The sequence below is a fragment of the Centropristis striata genome, chromosome 9 (assembly GCF_030273125.1).
Source record: "Centropristis striata isolate RG_2023a ecotype Rhode Island chromosome 9, C.striata_1.0, whole genome shotgun sequence".
NCBI classification, from domain to species: Eukaryota; Metazoa; Chordata; class Actinopteri; order Perciformes; family Serranidae; genus Centropristis; species Centropristis striata.
This window is the reverse complement of record NC_081525.1, coordinates 17,296,054-17,323,903: the sequence shown is the minus strand read 5'-3', so window position 1 is coordinate 17,323,903 and position 27,850 is coordinate 17,296,054. Positions and strand designations below refer to the sequence as shown.

At 37.7% G+C, this 27,850-nt stretch overlaps 1 protein-coding gene across 1 annotated transcript in view; it reads right to left on the bottom strand.

Annotated features, from left to right (window-relative positions):
• LOC131977526 (gamma-aminobutyric acid receptor subunit gamma-3) overlaps positions 1-22,564 on the bottom strand; it is a 75,241-nt gene extending 52,677 nt beyond the window's left edge. Inside the window, exons 1-2 of the mRNA XM_059340878.1 lie at positions 22,318-22,564; positions 21,952-22,097 (exon numbers count right to left, since the gene is read on the bottom strand). Coding sequence (XP_059196861.1) covers positions 21,952-22,097; positions 22,318-22,370 — 199 coding nt within the window. The 5' untranslated portion in view covers positions 22,371-22,564. The remainder of the gene's footprint in view (positions 1-21,951; positions 22,098-22,317) is intronic.
• Positions 22,565-27,850: the final 5,286 nt, after the last annotated feature.

Genomic DNA, 27,850 nt, shown 5'->3' with positions numbered 1-27,850 from the left:
TCCTCGGGGAGCTCTGGTTGTTAATAATCATCACACATTAGTCTTCATCACATAAACTGCAGCCATAAAACACATCTGTGCATGTTCTCTCTAATGCTGCTATTATACAGCCATGCATTGGCTAATTATTTGAGCAACAGGCCGCAGACTGCACCACAACCCAACACACTGTGACACCAGAGGAAGTGCAGGGTAGTCCACTGGTTCTCAATCCTACTTATCCCTGCTGGTTTTCACTCCAGCCAACTAATTAAGAACTGAATCACTCATGGGAAGTCAGATGAATGCAATTAACTGATAAACCAGCAGAGTTTCTATCCCTGATTGGACCCAGATGAAGCTCTGTGGTGGTCTTTGTCCGATTGCAAGCTCCACTGTTTTCTATCTAACCTGAAGAAAGAAGATAATTCCAGAAATGAGAAAAGCCAAAACCTCATCAGCAGCAGAGAGGGGATCACAAGTTTGACACACAGTGGCAGAATCAGTTTGTTATTAACAATGGTAGGTTGCCTTTCTCAATAAACTATTATTGTGTAGTATTTTCCTGCTGTAAAAAAAAAGGCACATTATTCAGACAGTAAGATGCACCTAGATACACTGTAGAGGTGTGAATCAGCAGAGGTCCCACAATACGATTTTATCCCGATACTTGAGTCATGATACAATATATTGCGATTTAACTGTTTAACTGTATTTTGTGTCCACAAAATTAAATTCAATCAAGAATTGTTTTGTCAAATAAGAGAAAATTCTCAGTCTATTTATTTCACGTCAGTCTTTTTATTTCTCTACAATGAGAGTCAAACCCACAAACTGACCAACAAAGTATTCAGTCGAACTGAACTGATATGAAACATGTATGGACAACTACAACTGCAGCATTTTCTCAAAATTTCCTCAACTTTAAGCTTCACTGCTCTGAATTTTTTTTAATGGAACATTAAAAAAGCTTAACTTTGCAGCGTTATTTCAACAACTTCCCAACACGATATCCTGACGCATATATATAGATTCCTTAGATCTTCTAATTTCATGTGACACCAGTATCTCCAGTATATTCCTAAAAGTGAGGCCTCCAGAAAAAAATATGGTAACAGTAAATATGGATACTTGGCGGCCATGAATCGATATAATATTGCCACGCAAAATATTGCAATACTATCCAGTACCGATTTTTCCCCCGCTGTATCTAGATTTAGATTTAGTCCATTGTGACTCCAACAGTGTTAGCGTACTCGATTATGGCCAAAGCAAGGACTTCATAATAATAATGATAATAATAATAATGAAAAAAAAAACTTAAGGATATAGAGAGTGTTAGAAGATCATGTAATTAAGATCTAAATTTTAAATAATCAAAAACTCAGTAACCTTTTTGTGGGCAATAAATGTTAGAGCGAGGCTTTCCAAGGCAACAACTGACAACAGATATTTTAGTCAGACTGAATTATTCCACTCTCACTAGTTTGACAGTGTCACTGCTGTGTCCCCCTGACTATTGGTGTGAGCTGCCAGTGAGTCTGTGACATGTAATTACACATGTGCCACACTAAGCCAACAATCACTTCCACCGGGAAAGTCCTGACAGACTGAGGATCTGCCATGCAGTCTTTCAACCAGATTTCATAGCCTGCGCAGCCCTACATCAACATACAACAACACACTCTTCAACCTGAATACACACCAAATTATAATAATAGATTAGTGACTACAATGTAACTCAGAGGAACACCCCTGGCTTTCCCCAACTTCATTTCATGCTCAGAGTAGAACTGTCATTTGAAGACTGAACCTTTAAAGCTGCTAAGTGAGAGCTGTGACATACTGCTGCCATAGGCATTCAGATTTACATAGCAAAGAGCTCTCCCATCATTTTACATTACCTGTCTTTGGATTCTTCGTGTCTCAGCCAATTAAGTCCACAGCAAGAATTTTTCCACCTGCCAGTCTCTGCTCCAGCGCTCAGTTCACGTGCTAACAGATGGCACACTAGAGAACACTTCTTGAGAGTCCCTGCTGAGGCAGCTTTGCAAAAAGCCCTATATTCATAATCACACAACACCTGGTGAGCAACCTGCATAGACCCACTGTATGAGCCTCTAAAAATAAAATAAGAAAAATGGCTTTAAAAATCAGAAATTAATATTTGACAGAATTACCCCGAAACCTTTTACGATTTGTTCTCATTTATATATTTCGGTAATTCACAGAATAATCAGCACCCATTCCAGGCCGTACGAAGAGCCCATGAGGTAAGGTTACACATCAAACATGATCCTACGAGTGAGTTAACAGCAGTCAGAGAGTAATGTCAGCTAAAGCAACAAAATGTACTTTGACCTGAGGAGAAACCACCAAGAAAAGAAATGACTTGCAGACAGTCAACCCTGCTGGTCTGCCCTCAACACACTCTCCTCTCCTTAACCGATTGTCTTTCCCAAACAAAGCATAGAGTATAGAGGTGTGAATCACCAGAGGTTCCACGCTAAGATTTTACCCCGATACTTGAGTCCCAATACGATATTATTGCGATTTTAAGCATTTTGCGATATGGTAAGTATTGCTATACAATAAATTGAAATTTAACTGTTAAACTGTTTTTTGTGTCCTCATGAATAGAAAATGAGAGAATATTCACAGTCTATTCATCTCACTTCAGCCTTTTTATTTCTCCACAATGAGAGTCAGACCAACAGACTGACCAACAAAGTATTCAGTTCAATTGAACTAATATCAAAAATGTATGGACGACAACAGTTGCAGCATTTTCTCAAACTTTCCTCAACTTTAAGCTAAACTGCTCTGAATTTTTTTGAAATGAAACATAAAAAAAGCCTAACTTTGCAGCGTTATTTCGACAACTTCCAACACGATATCCTGAGGCACATGATGTCTATAGATTCCTTAGATCTTGGAGTGGGATCTTGGGAGTGTCATGTAGCCTGCAAGACTGTAGTTAGACCCTTGCTACCTGATCCGTACATCCTGTCCAATCGGTACTGCACGTGTGCAACTCTAAACTGAACTGGGATGAAAAGGAAGAGAGATGGCCCATGTGCAACTCATTTATATTAGTAATTGTATTCAGCAGGAAGTAGCATGAATAGTATGCCGTACAATGAAAAGTAAGAAGATGGAGGTCATTGCAGTGGATGGGCACACCAGGATGTTATTGAATGTTTTCCTTCTTCATGCATGGATTACATTTGAATTGATTTTTTGTTATGGTCTTCACCTTGTGTCTCTTTTCAGATATGCACCCACTCTCAAATCATAAATGGCTAATTTAGACATCTATGTCCAGCTGTTCAGTTATAAAAACATGACCCGCCAGAACAACTGACCGATCTTCAGGGGATCGATCAGCAGGATATCCACAATTGATTGCCGTATTTTAACAAAGCTATCATCAGATAATAATTCTACGCCTTAAGGCTATTTTTAATGTATTGTCCTGAGAAAAAGAAATGGTTGGACGTGGATTGAACCATTGATCTATTCTACTCCAAACATCAGAATGAAATCACCTTAGCAACTAGGCGCAGCATGCCCATTTGCTCCACATGTTGAAGTAGTGTGCATGAGCTTGTATAGTGAACGGCTTTCCTTTGAACAAAAAACTTCTGACATTTTACATATAATATTGTACTACAGCAGGTTACCCTTTCATAAGAGAACAATGCTTCTCCTAGAACTACTTCCTCATCATTCACTGGTGAGTATAGTGACTGTTTTCTTCATCCACATTTCATAATGAAAATAGCCATGAGGTGCACATTTCAGACCTTTTCACAGGATTCTTGATTCAACAAACATCATGTGCTAGTAGATCTTTGTGGCTGATAAAAGGCACGGCTGTGCCTTTAACCTAAATGCTAATGTCACCATGTCATGCTTACAATGACAATGCTAACCAAGTACCAACCTTTGGGACTGAAAAGTGGAGCCAACACAGACATGCTTTAAAACCTGCATTCTTTCTAATGGTCAGCTGGGAGACTCCAATGGTTGCAGCAACAAAAAAGTCAGAGTGTATAGAAGTCTTTGAGAAAATGATCCTACTTCCCAATTGATTTATTACCTTGGTGAATATTTTACTCATGAATTAATAGTCTCAATCACTTGTTTCAAGTCTTCTTCAATACAGCATGGTGACATTCAGAGTAAATGGACGATAAAGCAGGGTGTGCGTTGGGGGCATGGCTACTTTCTGTTTGTGACAGCTAATTGTAACATTTTTATTTTATATTCATGTCTTGTTCAGTTGTTGGTTTTACTAAAAGGCACTCTAAGTAGTTGGCTGTAAATTTTGAGACTACTGATGCATCTTGCTTACCAAGCTGTCTAGCTAGCACTAGCTGATAACTTCATCCTCTAAGTAAGCATCCTCCTTTTGCCATATATGGTCACTTCTGGCTCCAAAAACCAAGATGGCGACTACTAAAAATGCCAAACTCAAGGCTTCATAGTCAACAATCCAATGCATGACATCATGGTGACTACATCTAAATACTTATTTTATACAGTCTTAGATAGTAACATGTCATAATGTTTACCACGTTTCCTGTTTCAGTTTAGCGTATTTTAAACCACTATAAAATAACAAAGGGATAGACAAAGCACACTTCATGGTTAAGGAGGCATGCTATGGTAGCACTGCTAATGTCAGTCTTTGCCCTGCAACAAAAATAGACCCAAAGGTGTGGGCGGTAAAAGACTTAAAACAATAGGTAGTTCACTTGTTAATTATGTTCCTTTGCAGATTTGCACCTTTGGCAATGAAGCTGCATTCCATTACTTTCTTTATTATACCGTGCTGCAGTAATTGTGTTGCAGGCAGTAATTCTGAACATTCCTACAGTGCCACTTAGCAGCAGTTAGGCCGTGACTGGTTATCCAGTAAATGTGGACAGCTCATTAACTTTCGGAAAATAGGTAACATGAGCGAGAAATGAATAACTAGTTGTGTGTGGGTTATTTATCAGTGAATCCATCAGTGAAACATTCGGAGAGGTCTCCAGCTACAGTGCTGTTCAGGATGTTATCTCCTCAGATACCGATACAATAAAAGGTATATCGTCTGAAGATGGGCAGTTTTAAATAACAACAGGAAGACAAGAGAATAACAAAGCGTGAACACAAGGGACGGTATAATCTGCTCTGCAATGGTGAACGACTACTTGGAGACATTAATAAAATCATCCATGAGAAGGAGAGGTAAGCCATAACCTCAGGTGAGATTTATTTGTCATTAGAGTGGGAAGAGGATGATGAACAGGTCCACGGAGACATTAGCTAATCTCTCTCCAAGTTTGCACTAGAGCCCGGCCCTGTCTGATGAATGGATGTATACTGGCTGCTTGTGAAGAGTGGGGACAAACTGCAGCCTCGTCTCTTACTTCGACATAATGACAGTGATATTTATGGAAAACAAGAACATGTGACCACGTCCTGATATTTGCCTTTTTATGTTAATGTAAAATTAGAAATGTCCTTGTCACACGCCACATTACCCTGTCATCCTTTTTCAAAGCATAGACCACAACAGACATAGAATATGATAAAGTACAGAAAGTGTTCAACATTTGTCGAGAATTCTGTAAGACCTTTGTCAACTTTTGTCAATGTGAACTTTTAACAAAAGAAAAACAGCATTGTAGATGCGGATTTATTGTGTCTGTCCTTATCAAGGGTAACTCTCTGTTTACAAAGGACTGAAATATTTAATGAGTTGATTAGACTTCCACTTATGTGAGTCATCAAACTGATCAATTTGTTTGACCTCTGTCGGCCTGCATGTTATCCTGAGTGGGTTTGGATCTTCCCACTACATCCTGTCCTGAATGGCTCCTCGGGCAGAAGGATAATCCATCTTTGATTTTCAATAATTCCTCATCACCAAACACAAAAAAAGGTACGGGGAGTAGGTGTTTCCTGTGCTGCATATTGGTGATGACTGATCTGTGCCGGAAAAAAAAGGATTAACTTCCCTCTTTGAATGCTAAATAGTGCAAATGGGGCAACTTGGTTGAAATCAGCATCACAATATTGATGAAAAATAACATACAGATTTGTATAATATGTAAATAACAGGTTAAATTAGTGTGGAAAACTAATTAATGTACAAAAAAATTAAACAACATATTTGTTTCTTACTTATGTGTGCTCCAATTCATAAATTTGGAATACTGAAAAAAACAACAACAAAAATATGATTATATCATCAGAATTCAATAGCACGGAAGGTAAAAAAGAAAGACACAGATAAATATGCACTAAAATATGGAAACCTATATCTGCCAAAAGTTTAAAAAAATAAAATAAAAAACTAAGCACACTCATTATTAGCCATACGACATTTGGACTTTCTTCATCAGAATGATAAAATACAGAGTAAAAGAAGGATAACATAATGTCAGCTTGTTTTGTTATTTCATTATGTTGACTGAGGGGGAGGCACAGACCTTCAGTTGAGACTGGTTTCCCCTCAAAAACGTCAGTATAAGGCGTTTGTACATACAGCAAAATATGACTCACATTTACATTTTCAACCGTCCTCTAGCGCCATCTTCCGGACATAGTAGAAATGGTGGATAGATCGAACAAATTACTGAATTTCACCCTGGAGAACGGGGTTCTTGTCCCATGTGAAAACAAAAGTAAAATACTTTTTATGTAATGTCTGTGGCTCACAGTTTGTGAATTACGTTTCTTTTGGGGTTTTTTGTTTACATAACTTACGTTGTTTTCGTAACTTACGTTGTTTTCGTAACTTACGTTTTTTATGTAACTTATGTTGTTAACATAACTTATGTTGTTTACGTAACTTATGTTTTTTACGGAACTCATGTTGTTTAGGTAACTTATGTTGTTTACGAAACTTATGTTGTTTACAAAACGTATGTTGTTTACGTAACTTATGTAACTCATGTGACTTACAGTTTGTGAAATATGTTTCTTTTGCGTGGTTTTGTTTACTTAACTTATGTTGTTTATGTAACTTATGTTGTCAACATAACTTATGTTGTCAACATAACTTATGTTGTTTACGAAACTTATGTTGTTTACGAAACGTATGTTGTTTACGTAACTTATGTTGTTTACGTAACTTATGTTGTTTACGTAACTTATGTTGTTAACATAACTCATGTTGTTTACGTAACTCATGTAACTCATGTGACTTGCAGTTTGTGAATTATGTTTCTTTTGCATGGTTTTGTTTACTTAACTTATGTTTTTTACGTAACTTATGTTGTTAACATAACTTATGTTGTTTACGTAACTTATGTAACTGATGTGGCTTGCAGTTTGTGAATTATGTTTCTTTTGCGTGGTTTTGTTTACTTAACTTATGTTGTTTATGTAACGTATGTAACTTACATGAACACGATTTGTGAAACACGTTTTTTACGTAACTTCTGTGGCTCATGTCACCCTCATAATTACTTCACTTACGGCATTTATGTACAATTTTAACTGTTTAAACTGTCTGTTATAACGCCTAACCAGGAAGTTTTTTTTTACCTAAACCTAGTTCAGTGGTTTTGTAGCCTAATTTCACTGAAACTGCAGCTATTTTTAGAACGCTCCGCAGTACCGTGAGCCGTGAAACGCTCATTTTGACAAACATTCATATATATCGTTATGGGTCGTACTGACAAACTCTATTCTGTTGTTTAGGTTGAAGATCTTGTTGAAGATTTTGTTTATCTTGTTGCTCCTGATCCTGACGCACTTGACTAGGCTTGGGCAGTAACACTATAACTGTACACCAGGGTATTTAAAATCCCCCAACTGTCAAAAATACAGACGCTGGTCTTTCAGTCTATGTATTACACTGATTATGTGTAGTGCACAGCACTCACCACCAGAGGTCAGTCTCTATAGGTGTTACAGGCAGAATTATTAAGAAGTAAAATGCCCCTGTTCCTGTTTGGGAGTATTTTAAATTTAGGTTTCCTGATGATAAAGTGAGCCAGCCATGACAGACCAAGCTGTTTTTTGAGGATTTTTGTCCTTTTATTTTTCAAATTTAATGGACTGTAAGAAAGAGCCGATGTGGCACTGTAGAGGCAGAGAATGAGAGAGGAAAACACTGTGAAGATGCAGCAAATTTTCACATCATATTTATTAGAGGTGTGAATCACCGCACGATATGATTTTATCGCATTTTGCGATATGGTGAGTATTACAATACAATATATTGCGATTTAACTGTTTAACTGCATTTCGTGTCCACAAAATTTTATTCAATCATGAATTGAAAATAAGAGAAAATTCTCAGTCTATTCATCATTTCTCCACAATGAGAGTCAAACCCACAGACTGACCAACAAAGTATTCAGTCAAACTGAACTGAACTGATATCCAACATGTATAGATGACAACAGCTGCAGCATTTTATCAAACTTTCCTCAACTTTAAGCTTCACTGCTCTGATTTTTTTTTTTAATGAAACATAAAAATAGCCTAACTTTGACTTTTACAATCCCAACCCACCGAATCAGTAAGACTCAGCGCTGCCACTGGCCACCAGCCCGATGTGGGGTTTTGGGGTTTGCACTGGCTGATTGCAGGCACAGACTATAGATCCATCCCAGGAGCTGCCGTCTGCTCGTCTCCCAGCAGATGCTCCAAGCCACAGGGAGTGAGGTGGACAAGCTGCAGAGTGCATCAGCCAGCTATGTCTTGTCTCATTTGTGGTCTGACAAAGAGACAGAGCGAGAGCGGAGCGAGGAGGGGCTGAGCGATTCAATACACAGTCAATATTGATATTGTGGTGAGCTGCCACAAAAAAATCAATTTATGGGAAACACTTTAAGCTATGTTTCTTATTAAAAAAGTTTATTTAATAAGAAAAGACGAATTCATTTAATCTGATGAACCACTTTACTCAAATTGTGGTTTTTGACATTCAAAGCTTCATTTAAAAACCTCAATAATAGCTTTGAATATAAAAATACTACTTTTTTAGATTTTCTCCATAAAATTAAATGTTAAATGTTTAAGTATCTCAAAAATAGGGTGCATAACTATTCATCTTTTCTTTTACGGAAATAAGCTTCCAAACTAATGTGTATTAATATATCATATGACTTCATTTCCCTTGAATAAACTTCATGAGCAAAGTAGATTTGTCTACTTTCTCAGGCTAAGACTTCTTTCTTGTTTTTCCCATTCGCTGGAGTAACTGCTGCACACTTTTGTCTTTCCCATTAATCACAGAAGCTTGCAGGAACTCCTGATGACATAACTGCATGTGGGAAAGTCGCAGCCTACTCCTGTTTGGCGTCTAAGTTCTCTGAGCTGCAGAATAATCACCTATGGCATAAGGACTTCAACTTCTTCTCTCACTGTCCAGGCTCATTACTAGAGGAAATGCCAGGGGCTCTGAAATATTCAAAAAGCAGAACAGATCACCTCCCTCCGGCTAAGTGTAGAACGGCCGATCATCTGTCACCCTGTAAGTCGCTAGTTTAAGGATAGCGGCTGAGTTGAATGTACTATACCGTGGCTGCAACTAAGACTGTGGAGGCACACTGTAAATAAAAAAATCTGTTTAATTTACAGTAAAATACCGGCAGCTGTAGTTGCCAGAACTTAGTTTTCTACTCAAAATATATATGTAAATATCAGCAAAAACTGTAATTTAGACTGAATATCCCGTTATTTTTAGAGTAATTGTGTCTTTGTGACATTATGGTATTTCTGCATTAATTTAACATAAAAAATGTTTATATTTTTACAGCTTGAGATTTGTATTATTCCTTGATTTACAGTAATTAAGTGTCTACCACAGTGATATACAATTTTTAATTTTACGCCCTATTTCTAATGCAATTTGACAGTGTTTTACTGTATTTCCTATTCCTTACAGTGTAAATCTGGGAGTTGGACTTCAGACTTTAGTGTATTTACCACTTTGCATCTCTATCTTACACCAGGTCCATTTCTTTCCCAAACAGGGGAGAGTGTTAGGGGACCGCACAAAGTTGCTGACGGTGTCAAAGCGTGACCTTGGCGTAATAATGACGATGATGATTGATTCTTAGGCTATGAAAAAGTGGGTCCCCCCAAAAAAATGTAGGCAATGGCTCGACCTTATGTCAGAGATACTGTCTTATAAGCACATGTTAGCCAGAGTTAATAATGAAAATGCAGCGTTTCCCATTAATTACCTAGACTCTGGCGGCCCGCCAGACTGGAATCTGTCCTTCCAGACTCTCGTGTGCTGTAACATCACATTTCAAGCTACAGAAAGTATATTTACACTATTCATAATATAAAGTTATTTTGTGTTGCTTTGCCTCAGCAGAGTGTCTGTCTCACCCGTCAGCCAAACCCCGACCCCCACCTCTCCGCCCTCCTCCGACATGCGTGTGCATTCACACACTTAGACGCGCACTGAATTGACGGAGCTGCCCAGCCTACTCCTCATCATCAAAAACATTTACAGCATGATAGAGAAACATGCCTATCTGTCCGCATCAGTCCCGCCCCTGCATGGTCTCTCCGTACGTGTATGCACGCCAAAATAAATAGCAACCTGTACAGGCACACTGTTGCATATGCCGTTCGGTAGCCGCAAGCTAACATTAGCTAACAATTAAAGTTTATTTAATTACAAAAAGCTAAACTGTGACGAATTATTTCCTGTCGCTAACACTTGCAGTTGTCAAAATAAGAGCACAGTGTGTGAACAGCATCCACCACAGAATTTACAAGAAGGCTGTCAAAATAACATCCCTCAAATAAAACATAAAATAACCCTTGTTCTCCTTTAAAACAATTAATTAAAATATGCAATCATTAAGATTAGTGTATATGATGGAATAGTGGCATTAGAATGTGCAAGACGCCATCAAATTTGGGCTTTTATGGGAAAAAATTCTACCCCCCTAGCCAGCTCCAGACTCTCCTAAAATCCTGTGGGAAACACTGAAATCACAACTTTAAAAAGTCATGGAACCAATTTTGTGCCTATTGTAATGCAGATGTATTGTGATGAGGCAAATATGCTGCTGTGGTGCCTGAAATATGATTCCATTCTGGTCTTGTATTTCCTTGTTTTCTTTTCCTTTTTAAAAATAATTGTATGGTTGGAAACTCACTTGTGATCAATCTGGGGACATATCACTGTGCAGTATTATACCAATGCTGTCTACTCTATTGTTGTTGTTTGTTTGTTTTTATATGAAAACTAAATAAAAAGTTGAATTACAAACAGGGGAGAGGAGAATGCATTTTCTTAGAGCAAAGCACCAAAGAAACATTGGAACACGATTTGTTGACAGTTCATTCAGAATGTCAAAGTCCACTATGGCTTAATGGCCCTTCAGTCAAGATTATTTTGTCAAAAATGATTTTTTCCCTTGGCCCATGACCAAACGTCCCATCAAATTCCTTTACTACAAGAGTTGTTTGAGAATTTGACATAGATGTTTTGCTTTAGTTTGTTGTCAAATCTGAACCTGCATTTGCTTCATTAAGGATTTACTCTGTTTTCTGTTCACCTTGAAAGCTAGAGGTGGGGGAAAAAATCGATATAGCAGAGTATTGTGATATTTTCAGTATTGTATCGATTCATGGCCGCCAAGTAACGATATTTAACAGGCCGTCAGTTTTCGGTGTTTGTTTTTTCCCGAAGGTCATGGCGGGCTCACTTTTAGGAATATAGTGGGGATACTGGTATCATGTGAAACTAGAAGATCTAAGGAATCTATAGGCGTCAGGATATTGTGTCGGGAAGTTGTTGAAATAACGCTGCAAGGTTAGGCTTTTTTTATGTTTCAATCAAAAATAATTCAGAGCAGTGAAGCTTAAAGTTCAGGAAAGTTTGATAAAAAGCTGCAGTAGTTGTCGTCCATACATGTTTGATATCAGTTCAGTTTGACTGAATACTTTGTTGGTCAGTCTGTGGGTTTGACTCTCATTGTGGAGAAATAAAAAGACTGAAGTGAGATGAACAGACTGATAATTTTCTCTTATTTGACAACACAATTCTTGATTGAATTTAATTTTGTGGACACAAAATGCAGTTAAACAGTTAAATTGCAATATATTGTATCACGATACTCACCATATCGCAAAATGCTTGAAATCACTATAATATCGTATAGTGACTCAAGAATCAGGATAAAATCGTATTGTGAGGCCTCTGCTGATTCACACCTCTAGTGAAAGCATGCAAGAAAACATTAACTTCAAAAATTAGAGACAATACACAATGATTGATATACAAATGGTCATTTCTAGGCACCCAGCATGCTTTAAAATGCACTGATTACCATCAAACTGAATTATTCCTCAATGCTCACACGCCTCATTTGATTGTTACTGACAAACCTCAGAAGGTTTTCTGTTATTCTCCCAACATCAGGACACACAGCTCTGATTAATCACAATGACGTAAAAGGACAATGTGTAATCCACATCAATCTATCACTGTCATCTGCTGGGCTGAGTCCGTCAGATCCTGACAGCATCTTTTATAACCAACTTAGTCACTAGGTGCTGGTCTGAATAAAAGACTTAGTCATTTTCCTGTGTGAAAGGTGGTGTTTGAAACAACACTTTTCTGTTGTTCGCCCTTTGAAAGCCTATTATATTACCGTGGCGATGTCAGCTTTTAACTGCATGTGTCTTGACATTATGCACAATAGAGAAGAATAAAAAAACAGCTGTTAATTATAAAGTCCATCAGAGAGCTACTCAAGTACTCACGGAACTGACGCTACATTGACATAACTTCCCTATTAAAGTCCTAATCCTTAAAGCTACACTGTGCAGTAATTTAACAATGAAACAATGCATGGACTCAAAAATAATCCCTCTCAATCATCATTTTTGACCCACTAGAAGTGTGTGTTGGTCTCTGTATCTGCAGAGACCCTGCTCTCTGCCTCAATATTCTCTTTTTATTTCATTTTACTGTGTTAGAGACATTTCTGGGCATTACCCTTCGTCCACATACTAGAGGTGGGAATCAGCAGAGGCCCCACAATACGATACTTGAGTCATGATACGATATTATTGCGATTTTAAGCATTTTGCGATATGGTGAGCATTGTGATACAATATAGCGATTTAACTGTTTAACTGCATTTTGTGTCCACAAAATTAAATTCAATCAAGAATTGTTCTCACAGAAAATTCTCAGTCTATTCATCTCACATCAGTCTTTTTATTTCTCCACAATGAAAATCAAAACCACAGACTGACCAACAAAGTATTCAGTCAAACTGAACTGAACTGATATCAAACATGTATGGACGACAACAACTGCAGCATTTTCTAAAACATTCCTCAACTTTAAGCTTCACTGCTCTGAAATTCTTTGAATGAAACATAAAAAAAGCCTAACTTTGTAGTGTTTTTTCGACAACTTCCCGACTCAATATCCTGATTCATGGTGTCTATAGATTCCTTAGATCTTCTAGTTTCATATGATACCAGTTTCTCCAGTATGCTCAGGATATGCTATGACCCCCGGAAAACAGCGAAGATATGCTAAATATCGATACTTGGCAGCCATGAATCGATGTAATATTGCCAAGCAAAATATCGTGATACTATGCTGTATCAATTTTTTCCCCCACCTCTAGCACATAGCTATAAAAATAGCAGACAAATGGCTGAAAAAACACAAATATAGAGGGAACCTGGGGTTTGCATTTACTTTTTCTTTGAGCCCAGGAGGAGGGGCCACATTTGAATGTAGCATTTATTCATGCATAGTGTATTTCAGAAGTTTTCATTCAATGTATTTACATTCTTTAATAAAATCTCTATACAGTTATTTTTATTGTAACTGTAGTGGCGGAGTCTGCCATTCATGTGCTAGATGTAAGTTGCTGACCTATGTATGAGAGATTTCTAGGAAACGATGCAGCATGCAACTTTCTGAATTGCTGCCCCACTGAAAATTTTATTCAGTCACTGCTTAGGTAAAGATTCCCCATTACTGCTAGTTAATAGGGCTACTCGTTTCATTTGAAACAGGAAGAAAGTGTAATTCCGTCTTTCAAAAGTTGTGTCTCACTTTGATATATGACACTATATACAGTAGTGTTCAGAATAATAGCGGTCCAATGTGAATTACCAGATTAATCCAGGTTTTTAGTATATTTTTTATTGCTACATGGCAAACAAGGTACCAGTAGGTGCAGTAGATTCTCAGAAAACCAACAAGACCCAGCTTTCGTGATATGCACGCTCTTAGGCTGTGCAATTGGGCAATTAGTTGAAAGGGGTGTGTTTAAAAAGTAGCAGTGTCTGCCGTTGACTTTACAAACACAAAACTATTTTGTACAAACGTTTTTGTTTCCAGGATTTAGCAATCCTGTGAATCACTAAACTAATATTTACTTGTATGACCACAGTTTTGTATAACTGCTTCACATCTGTGTGGCATGGAGTCAACCAACTTGTGGCACCTTTCAGCTGTTATTCCACTCCAAGATTCTTTAACAACATTCCACAATTCATTTACATTTCTTGGTTTTGCTTCAGAAACAGCATTTTTGATGTCACCTCACAAGTTCTCTATTGGATTAAGGTGCGGGGATTGGGCTGGCCACTCCATAACATCAATGTTGTTGGTTTGGAACCAAGATTTTGCTCGTTTACTAGTGTGTTTGGGGTCATTGTCTTGTTGAAACACCCATTTCAAGGGCATGTCCTCTTCAGCATAAGGCAACATGACCTCTTCAAGTATTTTGACATATGCAAACTGATCCATGATCCCTGGTATGTGATAAATAGGCCCAACACCATAGTAGGAGAAACATGCCCATATCATGATGCTGCACCACCATGCTTCACTGTCTTCACTGTGTACTGTGGCTTGAATTCAGAGTTTGGGGCTCGTCTCACAAACTGTCTGCGGCCCTTGGACCCAAAAAAAACAAGTTTACTCTCATCAGTCCACAAAATGGGCAGACATGACACAGCTGAGACACTGTTCACATTGCGGACTGTCTCTCAACTTCACCAGCACAAATATTAACTTACATTCAAGCCCTGTGGGGGAATTGCCCCTTGTTGTTTAACTATGGGCCATTACAAATTTTAAAAAGTCACATTCATTAATGCTCAAGAGGACAAGGTCAAATGACTTTAGTGCACCATCTGCCATCAAAGGGCCAGCATCACAACAAATGACTTTATAATTTACTTATCTGTGGTTTGTGGTCAGGGGAATTAAAAAGGGGAAAAAAGGGCTAATTGCCGCATCCTATTTATCGTTGCTTCTTTGAAATTATCCATACAAGGTAATTTATTCAGGCTGGGCTACCAGGGAGGAATACAGATCTGTGATACACAATAGAATAGTCCAATACTGTGGGAGTGTGTGTGTGTGTGTGTGTGTGTGTGTGCGTGCTAGGGAGAAAAAATGCTGGAAGAAAAAGGGAGGATCTGGAAGTCCCTAAAGTAGCTTTGTGAAAAGGTCACTGTGTTTATTACACTTAGCTGCTACATCCAGTGGTTGACAGCTGAACAGCGTAGCATGCAAACCATCCATAAGATGTGAAATTCCTTTTCTATTTATGGTTTTCACTTATTCACTGCATTATTACATTCCTCACTTCTTCTACTGAACCAAGTTATTTCTGAGACATGTGCAACTTTGAACACATCATGCAGTTTCTATGATTGATATCTTCCAACTCACACACTGAGCTCAAATGTTTAAATGATTCATTATACAGAACAATGGTCCCTGGCTTGTCCATGTTTTTGTGGATACATAATGTTATCCGCTGCTTCTTCTGGCTGGAAAACCAAAAGGACCCGTGTGTAGGAATTGGCCATAGCGGTGAGGATGCACATTCAACTGAACTGAACTGAACACCTCTTCCCTCACAGCTCACTTCCAAGCCTGTAGGAGAACCTAGGGCTGGGCGATATGGCAAAAAAAATTATCACAATATATTTTTTCATATGTCCAATCTCTTTTATTATCACAATTTTTATATTGTTTTTAAACTGCCAGTTTTAAAGCATCTGTACTGAAAACTAGGTGGCAGGCTGTGCAGCATTTTCACGCTTTCCGCATAATCACTTGGGTGGTACTTCTTCAAATGATTAAAACGATTTGTGTTGTTAGAAAACTCATGCCGTTAATGTTTTGTTAACTGTTACCATAGCCATTCCAACGCTATTGAATGCACCATACCTGTGTGTGAATTGCCGTGATGTGAATGTTAGTTTTCTCTCGATACAGCGAGACTGTAATTTCCTTTGCTTTGTTCCCTTGATAGGACAGATCCTTGTGAGTCGCGACCTACAGAGGGCAAGGCAGGACTCCTTCAGGTCATTGGTATAACACACAAATGGAACAGCCTTGAGAGTGTGCAATCAATTCAGCACTAGAATTTCAAAACCAGAGCACAATACGGATGAGGTTTTTCACATCAGTGCTTTTCAACAAATACTTCAATAAAAAAATTAAAAATGTATTTTTTTTCATTGGTCACTTCATCTGTCGCCATTTTTAAAACTCCCAGGAAACGAGAAAAAAAAATCATTATCAAAAAAACATGGAAAATGGCTAGATATCAGCTCTTAAAATCAACTCTTATGAGCTATTTTTGTTGTTATCATTATATTTGTCCAAACAAATGTACCTTTAGTTGTACCAGTACCAATATTTTCCATGACTGTATGTCAGCTTGTTTCTCACACACAAGTGGGCAAAACCATAGCTTATTCCAGATTTAAAGTGAGAATATTTTTCAACTGCTGTTTCCAAACACTATGACTTTATAATGTTATAAAGTTGTTGTTATAATGTTATAATGTTCTCACAAGATTAAATGTTAGAAACTACAAAGAGAGATCTTTCCTGCTTGTCTCCCCCTTTCACTCTGTATCTCTCACTGTCAAATAAAGATGTCAAAAAACAACTCCAAAAAATAATTGATTCTCTCTGATATATTATTCTATTCTTCTAGGGCAGCTTGGTCAGTATTAGTATTCATTTCTGTCCTCTGTCACTTAATGGTGCACCACAGACTGAAAAAAAAGAAGTGGACGTAGCTTCACAATCCAGATTTGTCATCCTAGTCACTATCACAGTTAACGTGGATAACAGATGCACCTTGCTTGCACCCTGTAGCGGAACCAATGGGAACATGATAGTAGCCAAGTCCACTTCTTTTATACAATCTAAGTAGTGCACCTATTAATTTTTAATGGCAAACACATGTCTAAGTCCATAGGATGAATGAGAAAATCTGCATGGCATGAATGGTTTATTTAAAAGTAACTGTTCAACTGAGCATACTTTGACTCTAAAACACATCTGTCATATATGTTATTTGGGTCATAGAGGCCAAAATTTACCTCACTTTTATTTTTATCATGGAGGAGGCTACCATCTGATATATCAACATAACTGCTTGGGCGGTACACTGTCCATATGTCACTCGATGTTGTTGGAAAATCTTTAATTTATTACACTGACGTACGTAGTATGTGTTATGGGAGACAGAGGGGTTTAGAGCATTGGGTGAGATAAATAAAAGCATCTGAGACTGACCACAGGGTGAGTGAACGAACAAAAAAGCCCCAGATGTGTTTGATAAGAGAGGAGAGTGAGAGGTTAGGGTTATTTATTGGAGTCAAAGTGACACATGGACAAACTGACAAAGAGAAAGTGGCACTTAGGATGTGAGAGAGGGATCAAATCTCTCAGGACAGCAACAAAAGGTCTTTTCCACCGCTCAATGTGTGAGGGCAGTGGCTCCTCAGTGACATCCTGAGTACCCGTTATATTTGTTCTTTTCTGTCCCCTCTCTGTGAGGCCAAAACAACAGAGCTTATCTGACTTGGTATCCATAGTTAAAGGTGGATTGCATGTGCAACAACTGCTCTAAGAGTCAAGTAATACAACTGCTAAAACTGTTTGTTAAGACGAGAGTAAGAGCAGAGGGAAAATGTCTAATACCCCTTTTCAACCAATGCGAACCTATTTCTTTTGCTGGGCTGGTGCTGGAGCTGGTTCGCAGTTAGTTCAACTTGCGAACCTTCTCAGAACCTGTTTGCTTTTCCACAGGATCAAGAGCCACGCCATTACATCACTGTGTACACCTGTAAACATGTCCTCTTTATATATATATAACTTTATTGACACGTTGCCGTGGATACACATTGTTCTGCTTCTCTTCTGATGATAGCTCGCCTTGTTAGTGACCTGTCAATCAAAGTTAGCCACACCCTAAATCAATGGATTCTTTATCTTCTATTTTCTTCTGAATGGGGCCATTATTTTCACTATTAACATCATATTGTCTTGTAGAAGATTTTTTACTTAAAAATTCTAAGGTAATATATCAAGTGAGAAGTTTTCACATTTTGTATTGAAATGAATGGACCCAAATGCTTCTGCAGCCACCGTCAGCGCCCCCCTGTTGGAATTTTCGGTACAATGCAGCTTAAGGCACTTCCTGGTTTGCCTCACTGCTCAGACCCGGAGGTTGCCGCCTGGAATCAAGTCATGACTCACTGACTGCACCACAGCAGACCTGGCAGAGTACTGGGGTACTGGTGGGTTTCTGGGGATAAAGGCAAAATACAAGAAGCTGCCATGTGCTCTCTATGAATTTAAATGCAACAAGATTGTGGACGAAAGCACCATCATGTTCCTCCAGGTGTGGTGTCATCAGGTTATCGTAACAGAGAAACAGGTACACCAGCACCAGTCATAGAAGATAAAAAGTGAGTTTTCAAGTCCACAAACAACAAACTGTATCAGTAAAAAAAGAACCATGCTCAATAGTTGAAGGTGAACCATGTCTGTGAATTCTTTCAAGGCTCCACAATACAACAGGGTACTGAGAAGTGTTCGGATGAAAAATGTGACCTCCAGCTCTACTCTGAGCTGTGGTAACTGTGGTCTGTTATTTCAGTAGTTGGAAAATAACATTGGCTTGTTATTGGTTCCCCGCAATAAAAGCTCTCAACTACTACCTCAAATAAACAGCTATATACTGTATATATGAGGCCCCTCTCTATCATGCACTCATTACAACTCACAAAACATGACCATCATACTAATTCTTGATTCACACCAAACCAAAGCTAATCAGAGGCAAATCAGAAGCAGAGCCTGGTTAGAAGGCTGAGTGTGAAAAATACTGCCTCTACATGACCAACAAACAACAGATTCCCAGATCCTCTCATACTATATGTGACATAAGAGTCTGTGAATTACAAAACGCCTCATCTCTCTCTCCTGCACTCAAAGTTTTAACCTCTAAATGTAATTTATATTCATGAGGATATGCAGATGACTAAGATCTTGACCTTTTTTTTTTGCTGTAGGTCAGTAAGTAACAAACAGCTGAAACTGGGTGATTTTCTCCAAGCTTGAAACACACAACCAAGGATAAAAATCCTTTACCTACCTAGCACTTCTTTTTGAATGTATTTTCGAGACAAATAGTCCAGCATCTCATATTCTGTGGTATTCCTCAAAAAATGTTTTGCAATCCTCGCTATTTACATTTTTTTATTTACATCATTTTTTAAACCCGGAAATACGGTTTTTAAGTAATTACACCAACTTTACACATGTAGGTCAATAATGTGGGTCAAATGACCCCTAAACTGGATGAATGGTTGAATACTATTCAAGGTTACACGGCAAGACAATTTAACATTTGACACAAGTAAGTATGAAGATAATTACAACGATATGAAAAGGTGGAGATATTTATATCATAACTGTTGTAGCAGCTTTGTAGCACCATTTTTCAAAAAGACTCTTATTTAGGCCCCGTTTACACAAGGACGCTTGCGGGTAAAAACGACATAACATTTTTTATCGGAAGTGCCTTTCGTTTAGACGGTGACGGCGTTTTTGGGGCTTAAAAACGCAAAAATCTGAAACCACCCTCCAAAGTGGAAAAGTTAAATACGCTCCGCCGTAGCGTGTCCGTCTACACTGCCAAGACGCAAAACTCTGCTCAGATCTGCTCACGTCACGTATGTGTTTACGTCACATACATGCTCCAGTAAAGGAAAATAAACAAACGTGGGATTATTTCCATGCGTCGGACCTTCAAACTGCTCTGGCAGCTCTAATAAACTTACAGGAGTCTTTCCACCAAATGTACAGGATATGTACAGATAGTATTAGTGAACAGAGAAGGATCTGTAATTACCTCTATCACATTTTGGATGCAGCAATTCGTCGGAGGCGAGCCAGACGGCTGTGAACGAGACCTGGGAGATCTAGTGGATGGTGGATAACTTTGTGGAAGGAGTAGCTGATGAAAATGTGTGGCGTGAAAACTTCTGCATGCCCAAAGATGCTCTTATCACTTTAAGTGATGCCGCCTGGCATGCATACAATCGAATTTCACACACTCTTGCGTCACCGTATGCACGCAGATTTCCTCCCGAAAATGCTCGTCTAAACGAGGAATAAAAAGTGAAGACGCGACACCACTTTTGCGTCTTCTGTTCAGACCGTCATCATGTAAACGTAGCCTTATAGTATAATATTATCAGCTTGATAAATTGAAGATATCTGTGCCTTTAATAAAGATATTGATGGGTTTGATAGATGACATAGTGAGATGTAATTTAGTCCTTTTCCTTTGTTTTTAAACGTCCCAAAAGTAAAAAGTGAGATTTCCATGTCTTTTGTATTATATAGCAAGCCTGGGTGCTATATAAATACTGTGAAAGTATCAAAATGCAGACCATGGAGAAATGCATACAGCCTGTTCAGTTACTGTGCCTTCAAATGAGCCACCAGGTTGTGATGTCACAATTATACAATATATAGATATAAAATATCACTACAGGGTTGTTACAGTCATTCCCCGGCTGTAATGGCGATGCAGAGATGCCAAGGGGCGCAGATGCGTAAGACTCAAAAACACTGGCCAATCAGAGCAGATTGTGCTTTTTCAGGAGGGGGGTCTTAAAGAGACAGGTGCTAAAACGGAGCACTTCAGACACAAGGTGAATACAGGTATATTCAGACAGACAGTATGAGAAAAATAATGTGTTTTTTGAACATTAAAGCATGTAAACATGTTCTAGTAGAAACACAAAGTACAAGAATAAACCTCAAACTGAACATAATATGCCCCCTTTAAAATGACAACACAAGGTGGCATTCTTGTATGGAAATTAATGTGCAAAATTATGAAGATAACAAATATTTATCATAAACAAAAATTACTGATTTTCGATACTGGGTCCAACAACTGTTGAATTGATACTGCAATTGTTACAATTCACCATATTGCAGGGAATGATCAATTTTGCATCATTATTTTTATTTTCATGGATAAATATCCAAAAAATATCCTTGGTGTGTGTTTCTGTAAGGATCTGTACCAAACAGATTTTTCTTAAGCTGGTAGAATAAGATTTGCAGGCAAGGACATATCTGCAGCACCACAATACTTCTTTCAGAGTGCTACTTTTGCCTTTTATCAAATACTGCATCTCTTGTGATATCGATTGCACGAGTCAGTATTGCGATTTCGATACCATTTTGATTAACTGTCACATCTAGGATTTAGGCATGTGATAGATACCCAAACACTGAGATGATGAGCTGCCACAGTGTGTTACAGCATATCAACACCATATTACAAAAAGCACAATGTCACCTTATAACCTCACATGCAAAATGGGTAGAGCAGTTATACGCAGCTGTGATGCCTGACCTTGTAAAGTATTATACTTACATTGCATGATTTTGCATAGAATAATCATGTTCTGTGATATATGATATTGTATTTATTGCATATGTGCAGTGTTTTACCAGTTAATAATTAGATAGTGTCTGAACATGCAGGCTTCCACGGGTCAGACTGAAGTGTAGGATTAGTTGTTGTCAATTCTGGCAGCATTCACCAATTAAACAGCTATAAATGTGATGGATTTACATTATGTGACAGTGACTGAAACAAAATATTCAGTTACCTCCGATATCCGGTCGCAGTTTCTTGTCATATTCTTTGAGTAAATTGTTGAGTATTTCCGTGGTGTCGGTTTCCTGTGATTTAGGAGCCAGCATTTGGTTCACAGTGACATCCTCGTATTCTTCCTCGTACTCGATAGTAAGACAGCTGTAGAGGAAAAGTGGAGGTTGGAAACAGGCGTAGTGTTTTTCTGGGTTGTTGGTTTTTTTTTTACATCCTGCACGTTAACATAGCCTAATGTAATCTAGAGTCCTTCAGATAAACTTAACCACAAAGTTTTCTGCAGGATACAAACATAGCTTTATCCAACATCCCTGAACACAACACACGTCTTTTCTAGTGTTTGAAACAAAAGCACGTCACTTACCAGGTATGAAGGACAGACACAAGTGAGACATAAGCCAGTAATTTGGAGGACATGTTTCTCTTTCAGGAGGACAACAAGTAGAGATGTGTCAGAGAGGACGGCGCTTGTCGGTGTCTGGACACGATGGTCACAGCAGCTCAGAGGATAAAGCGAGGGAAAAGCTCCTCATAGTTTGTAATCCAACACACATTTCACTCATTGTTCAAATGAGGGGTTTTAAAATCCTTCCCTCGCGCAGCAGCAGCTTCTCACTTGTAGGCTCGCGGAGTGCGGACAGTGCTGGTCTCGCGCAGGTGCTCACACTCTGAGTGCACCCGCTGAAAGCCACTAATTCATCAAAAACTCCTCTACGGGTTAAGTCTGCGTCACTCCACTTTCTTAGGGACTACTTTGCACTTTCCATAGAAACTGTAAGACCAGCATAAAAATACTTATTGTTGAGCTTTTTCCCCCTCGCACTTTCTTTTATACTTTTTATTTTTTATTTTTTATATTCTTAGGAGGTAAGGCACATCAGAGCAGGAACCAACGTTATAATTACATTGAATATCACATCACATCCGCATCACAATTGAAAATGTAAACAAATTAATACAATAGAAATATTGTGCATCATAATGAATGAAGAGCAAGACATACGGTCTGCCTCCTAGGATGTTTTCTTATTTTATATTTGTGGCCCAATAGGAACATGATCGGGCCACAAACAAACAAGTGCAAATTAAAAAAAAAAAAAAAAAAAAAAGTAACTGAGGATTCTTGTATGTAATAAGTGAATAAGAGAGAAGGAGAAGAGAGGAAAAGAGAAAAAATAAACAAACAAATAAATAAATAATAATGATAATGTTAAGAAGAAAAAGAAAGAGAGGAGGTGGGGGTCCATCAATGAGAAAGGCATAGAGTGAATAGAGTGAAAGAATGTTAAAAAGGGAAGCCACGTATTATAAAATTTATCAGAGTTACCATTCACTGAATATCTGATCTTCTCCATCTTTTCTTTAATTCTTATTTAGAATTTGTGCAAAAAAAAAAAGAATAAGAAAAAAAGATGCCTTTGTCATTGGATTGGGCTTAAATAAATTGACAATATCTATATTTTGTACTAGCATATGAGGCATTACTTTATACTAGTATAAAGTAAATAAATACGTGCGATTGGATTTATATTTATAATTTATATTTATATTATATATTGTTATTGTTACCTATTTTTTTTCATTGTTTCTCTTATATTATCCTATATTGTGATTGTTTTTGTAATTGTTTTTGTAACTTGGAGCAATCTGGAACCAGAATTTACAGGTGTATACAGTGACGTAATGGCGTGGCTCTTGATCCTGTGGAAAAGCAAACAGGTTCTGAGAAGGTTTGCAAGTTGAACCAACTGCGAACCAGCACCAGCACCAGCCCAGCAAAAGAAATAGGTTTGCATTGGTTGAAAAGGAGTATTAGACAACAGTTTTAGCAGCTGTATTACATGACTCTCAGAGCAGATTAATACAGTTCTTTTTTTTTTTATCTTATCTTAGTTTAGCTTATTTGAAAAGTGAAAGCAATGCAGAAGTGTCTTTAACCTGCATTCTTTCCAATGGCCAACAGGGGGGCGACACTACTGAGTATAAAAAGAACAGTCCAATCATCTAAAAGTCTATGAGAAAATTACACTACTTCTCACTTGATTTTTAACCTCAGTAAACATTTTTCCTGATGCGCTTATAGACTCAATCGCTAGTTTCAAGTCTTTTTCATTTTGTAAATGATGGTCCCATTCTGAGTAAAACAGAGGATAAAGTAGATTATGCTTCAATGGGTGAGGCTACCTTGTGATTACAAGGTGCTGCCACGAAGGTGGCTTCAAGTTCTCAGTGAGATTCAGCTCGACCTTCAAAACAGTAGTCCAACCATTGGGTGATGTCACTGCACCTACGTCTATGATGCTAGCCAGTATTTGCATTTCACGGCCAAAAATGGACATGCTTTTTGTCTTATTCTTGTTTTTCTTTTTATTGTTGTTAGTGCTTTTATATTTTAAGTTGATCAATTAATTTACTTTGGTGATGCACCTGCAGCTCTTGCACAGGTGAAGTGGCCTCTTTGGAGCGGTTGTTAGTTGCCACATTATTTGCAACGTCTGACAGCTTCTAAAGTGATGCAAGAGCTCTGTTACTGCTGCCAAACTCTACTGATTGGCGGTGTTTGTATTTGCAATTAAGGGCCCTTGTCACGCTGGGTTAATATTTTATCTTCTGTACCTACAGTAACAGTTGTGTGCACACCATGATTTAGTGATTTAACGGTACTACAGCAGTTTATGAAGTTGGAAGACTCTAAAAAGACTCAAAAACTCCAAATCTGTACAGCAGAGGTGGAGATATTCTGATATTTAGTAATAAGTATGGATCCAGCACCAAAAACACTGAATCATGCATCTCCAACAGTGCAACTGATGACTGTATAAAAGAAGTGGACAAAGCCTCGCTGTCTGAAAAGTGAAGCCAATGCAGAAATAGCATTGACGGGTTGCTACCAGAGAAATGTCCCCACAGAGGTTCAGGGACAAATCCAGCCCTCTCTTGCCCACAACTTGATCCTTTTGTCCAAATATGGACGATAAAGCAAGGTATGCTTGAGGACGGGGCTACCAGTACCGTTTACGTTTAAATAGCCGGCAAATTTTTTTTTGTCTTCTCGACCCTTTCACAGTGTTTTTCCAGTTCCTGAAAGTTAAATGTAACATTTTGGTTGCCTAAAAATATCTTGTACAGTTTTCGGTTGTACTAAATATACATTTACATTTATTTTTATTTATTTTTTTACAATTGAGCACATTCTTCATTCCTATTTTCTGTCTACAATAATTACTACAGTTATAATGAAATTAAATTAATTATTGATAGTATGTTGGACTGTTTGAGTTTGCAGCGTGGGTTCTCTCTGGGTTTTCCGGCTTCCTCCCACAGTCCAAAAAACATGCAGCTTAGGTTTAATTGGTGACTATAAATTGTCCGTAGGAGTGAATGAGAGCGTGAGTGGTTGTCTGTCTCTATGTGTCAGCCCTGTGATAGTCTGGAGACCTGTCCAGGGTGTGTCAGCTGGGATCGGCTCCAGCCCCCTGCGACCAGAGTTCAGATAAGCGGTTAAGGATAATGGATGGATGGATGTAGACAGATAGCACTGGCAGCTGCAATGCTGTCTGTGTGGACAACACACACTTGTGAGCCACAGCAGTTCAGCTAGGCAGCCATAACGTACAGGTATGTAGGATAAAAACCACAGCAGATAAATTCATCAGGGTTATTATTTTTTAAAGCTGTTGTATCTTGACATGCTCCAGAGAGACAGACGTACAGATTATGTACAATAACAGAAATGACCCTCAGGCTGTACATAACTTCTCTCTGAGCGGTCCTTATAAAGGGCCAATCAGGGGTTTTATTTACAGAACAATGTGACTGACCCTTCAACTTCTTTGGCTATCATTTCAAATGCATCTCTGGCTGAGCCTCAGTGAAGCACTCCAAGAAAAACAACAACAGTTTATTTCTTCCTTTGTCTGCCTCTTGTGTTTGTCCTCTGACACATACAACATATTCTTGAAAGGTAGAAATGTATTTTTGAGATAATTAATCCGTTCATGACAGTGAAATAGTACAGTAGCTCATAAATCTAGTTTAATTTGGTTTGGATGGTACCAAACAATGCGAATCACAGCATTAAAGTAAGACTAATAGCACGGTGACAGAAACAGAAACGTGTCCCTGGTGGAGAACAAGGGCAGAGCTACAGTAGCATCAGGAGGCTGCGTGCTGTACAGACGAACTGATCCTCTGACATCGATCCTGTCTGCAGCGCTGATGATGCTGCTGTCTGTTGCTGCCTGCTGTCATCCTCTGCTGGCTCAAAACTGAAATGCACACGCTGCACAGAGAACAGTGATAGAAGTACTCACATAGTTTACTTCAATAATTAATTAATTAATAATAATAATAATAATAATAACAATGATAATAATAATACTAATGATGATAATGATAATAATGATGATGATGATAATAATAATAACAATGATAATAATAATAATAACAATGATAATAATAATACTAATGATGATAATGATAATAATAATGATGATGATGATAATAATAACAATGATAATAATAATAATGATAATGATGATAATGATAATAATAATAATAATGATGATGATGATGATGATAACAATAATAACAATGATAATAATAACAATGATAATAATATTAATGATGATGATAATGATGATAATAATAATAATAATGATGATAATGATAATGATGATAATAATAATAATGATGATGATGATGATGACAATAATAACAATGATGATAATAATAATAATAACAATGATAATGATGATAATGATAATAATAATAATGATGAGGATGATGATGATGATGATAATAATAACAATGATAATAATAATAATAATAATGACAATAATGACGATGATAATAATAATAATAATAAAATAATAATAATAGTAATATTAATAATACAGTAACAGAAACAATAAAATAAAATAACCCTAACCCTAACCCTAACCCTAACCCTAAATTTGTGAATAAAATAAATTTAAATATTATTATTATTATTCAGCACACTAACCTGATACAGTCTTTAAAATCAGAAATACTGATTGAACATCTTTGCATGTCAACTTCAATGTAACAAGATGAAGAAAACATGTTTTGACCAAAACAGAACAGAAAATATAGAATTTTAAAAAATCACATGGGTTTAAACATGATTTATTTGGGGGTATTTTTTCTTATTATAATGCAGGAAGGGACAGAGATCAATTTTATAACAGCTGATCCGGGGAAAAACGGATTGAACACAAATGCATTCGATGCAGACAGACTGGTACTGCTCAGTGATTTATTGTCTCAATAAAGATATTCACTATACAGTATAAGGGCTTGCAGGCAGGTTTGGGTACATGGTCAGCATCAGGATAATGTTCTAATAAGGTTTTGATAAGGTTCTGATGGCTTGAAGCAAAGCTACAGAGCACATGAGAACTTTGACAGTGAATGGGTGGAAACCAGCCTGTTGGTTATATGCTGCTGTGTTGATGAGGGAGAGTGGAAACAGGTGAGCAGGTGGGTGAGGGAGTCAGGTGGAAAAGTCTGAGGGCGTCTGAAAATTGTCTACTGGTAATTACTTTACCATGTGTGGCAATAGTGGTAAAGAAAAACAAGGAAGAAGAAACTTTGCAACTTTGTTTCCCTGCTGCTCTGTATTACTGTAAATGTCTGTTCCACTCATGTAAATGGCTGTTTATGATTTCTAGCATTACGTTGCATTGCATCTTAGTGTATTTGACAGTACATCTTTTTTTAACTTACAAGCAAGGTTATAATAGTTTGGGAATTTAGTTTTGGGATTAGTTTTGATTTAGTTGAGAATATTGTTTTCAAATTCAGTTAGTTTTAATTAGTTCTTAGAGTGAGTTTGCTAGTTCTTATTTCTTTGAAAATGCTTAGTTTTAGTTTAG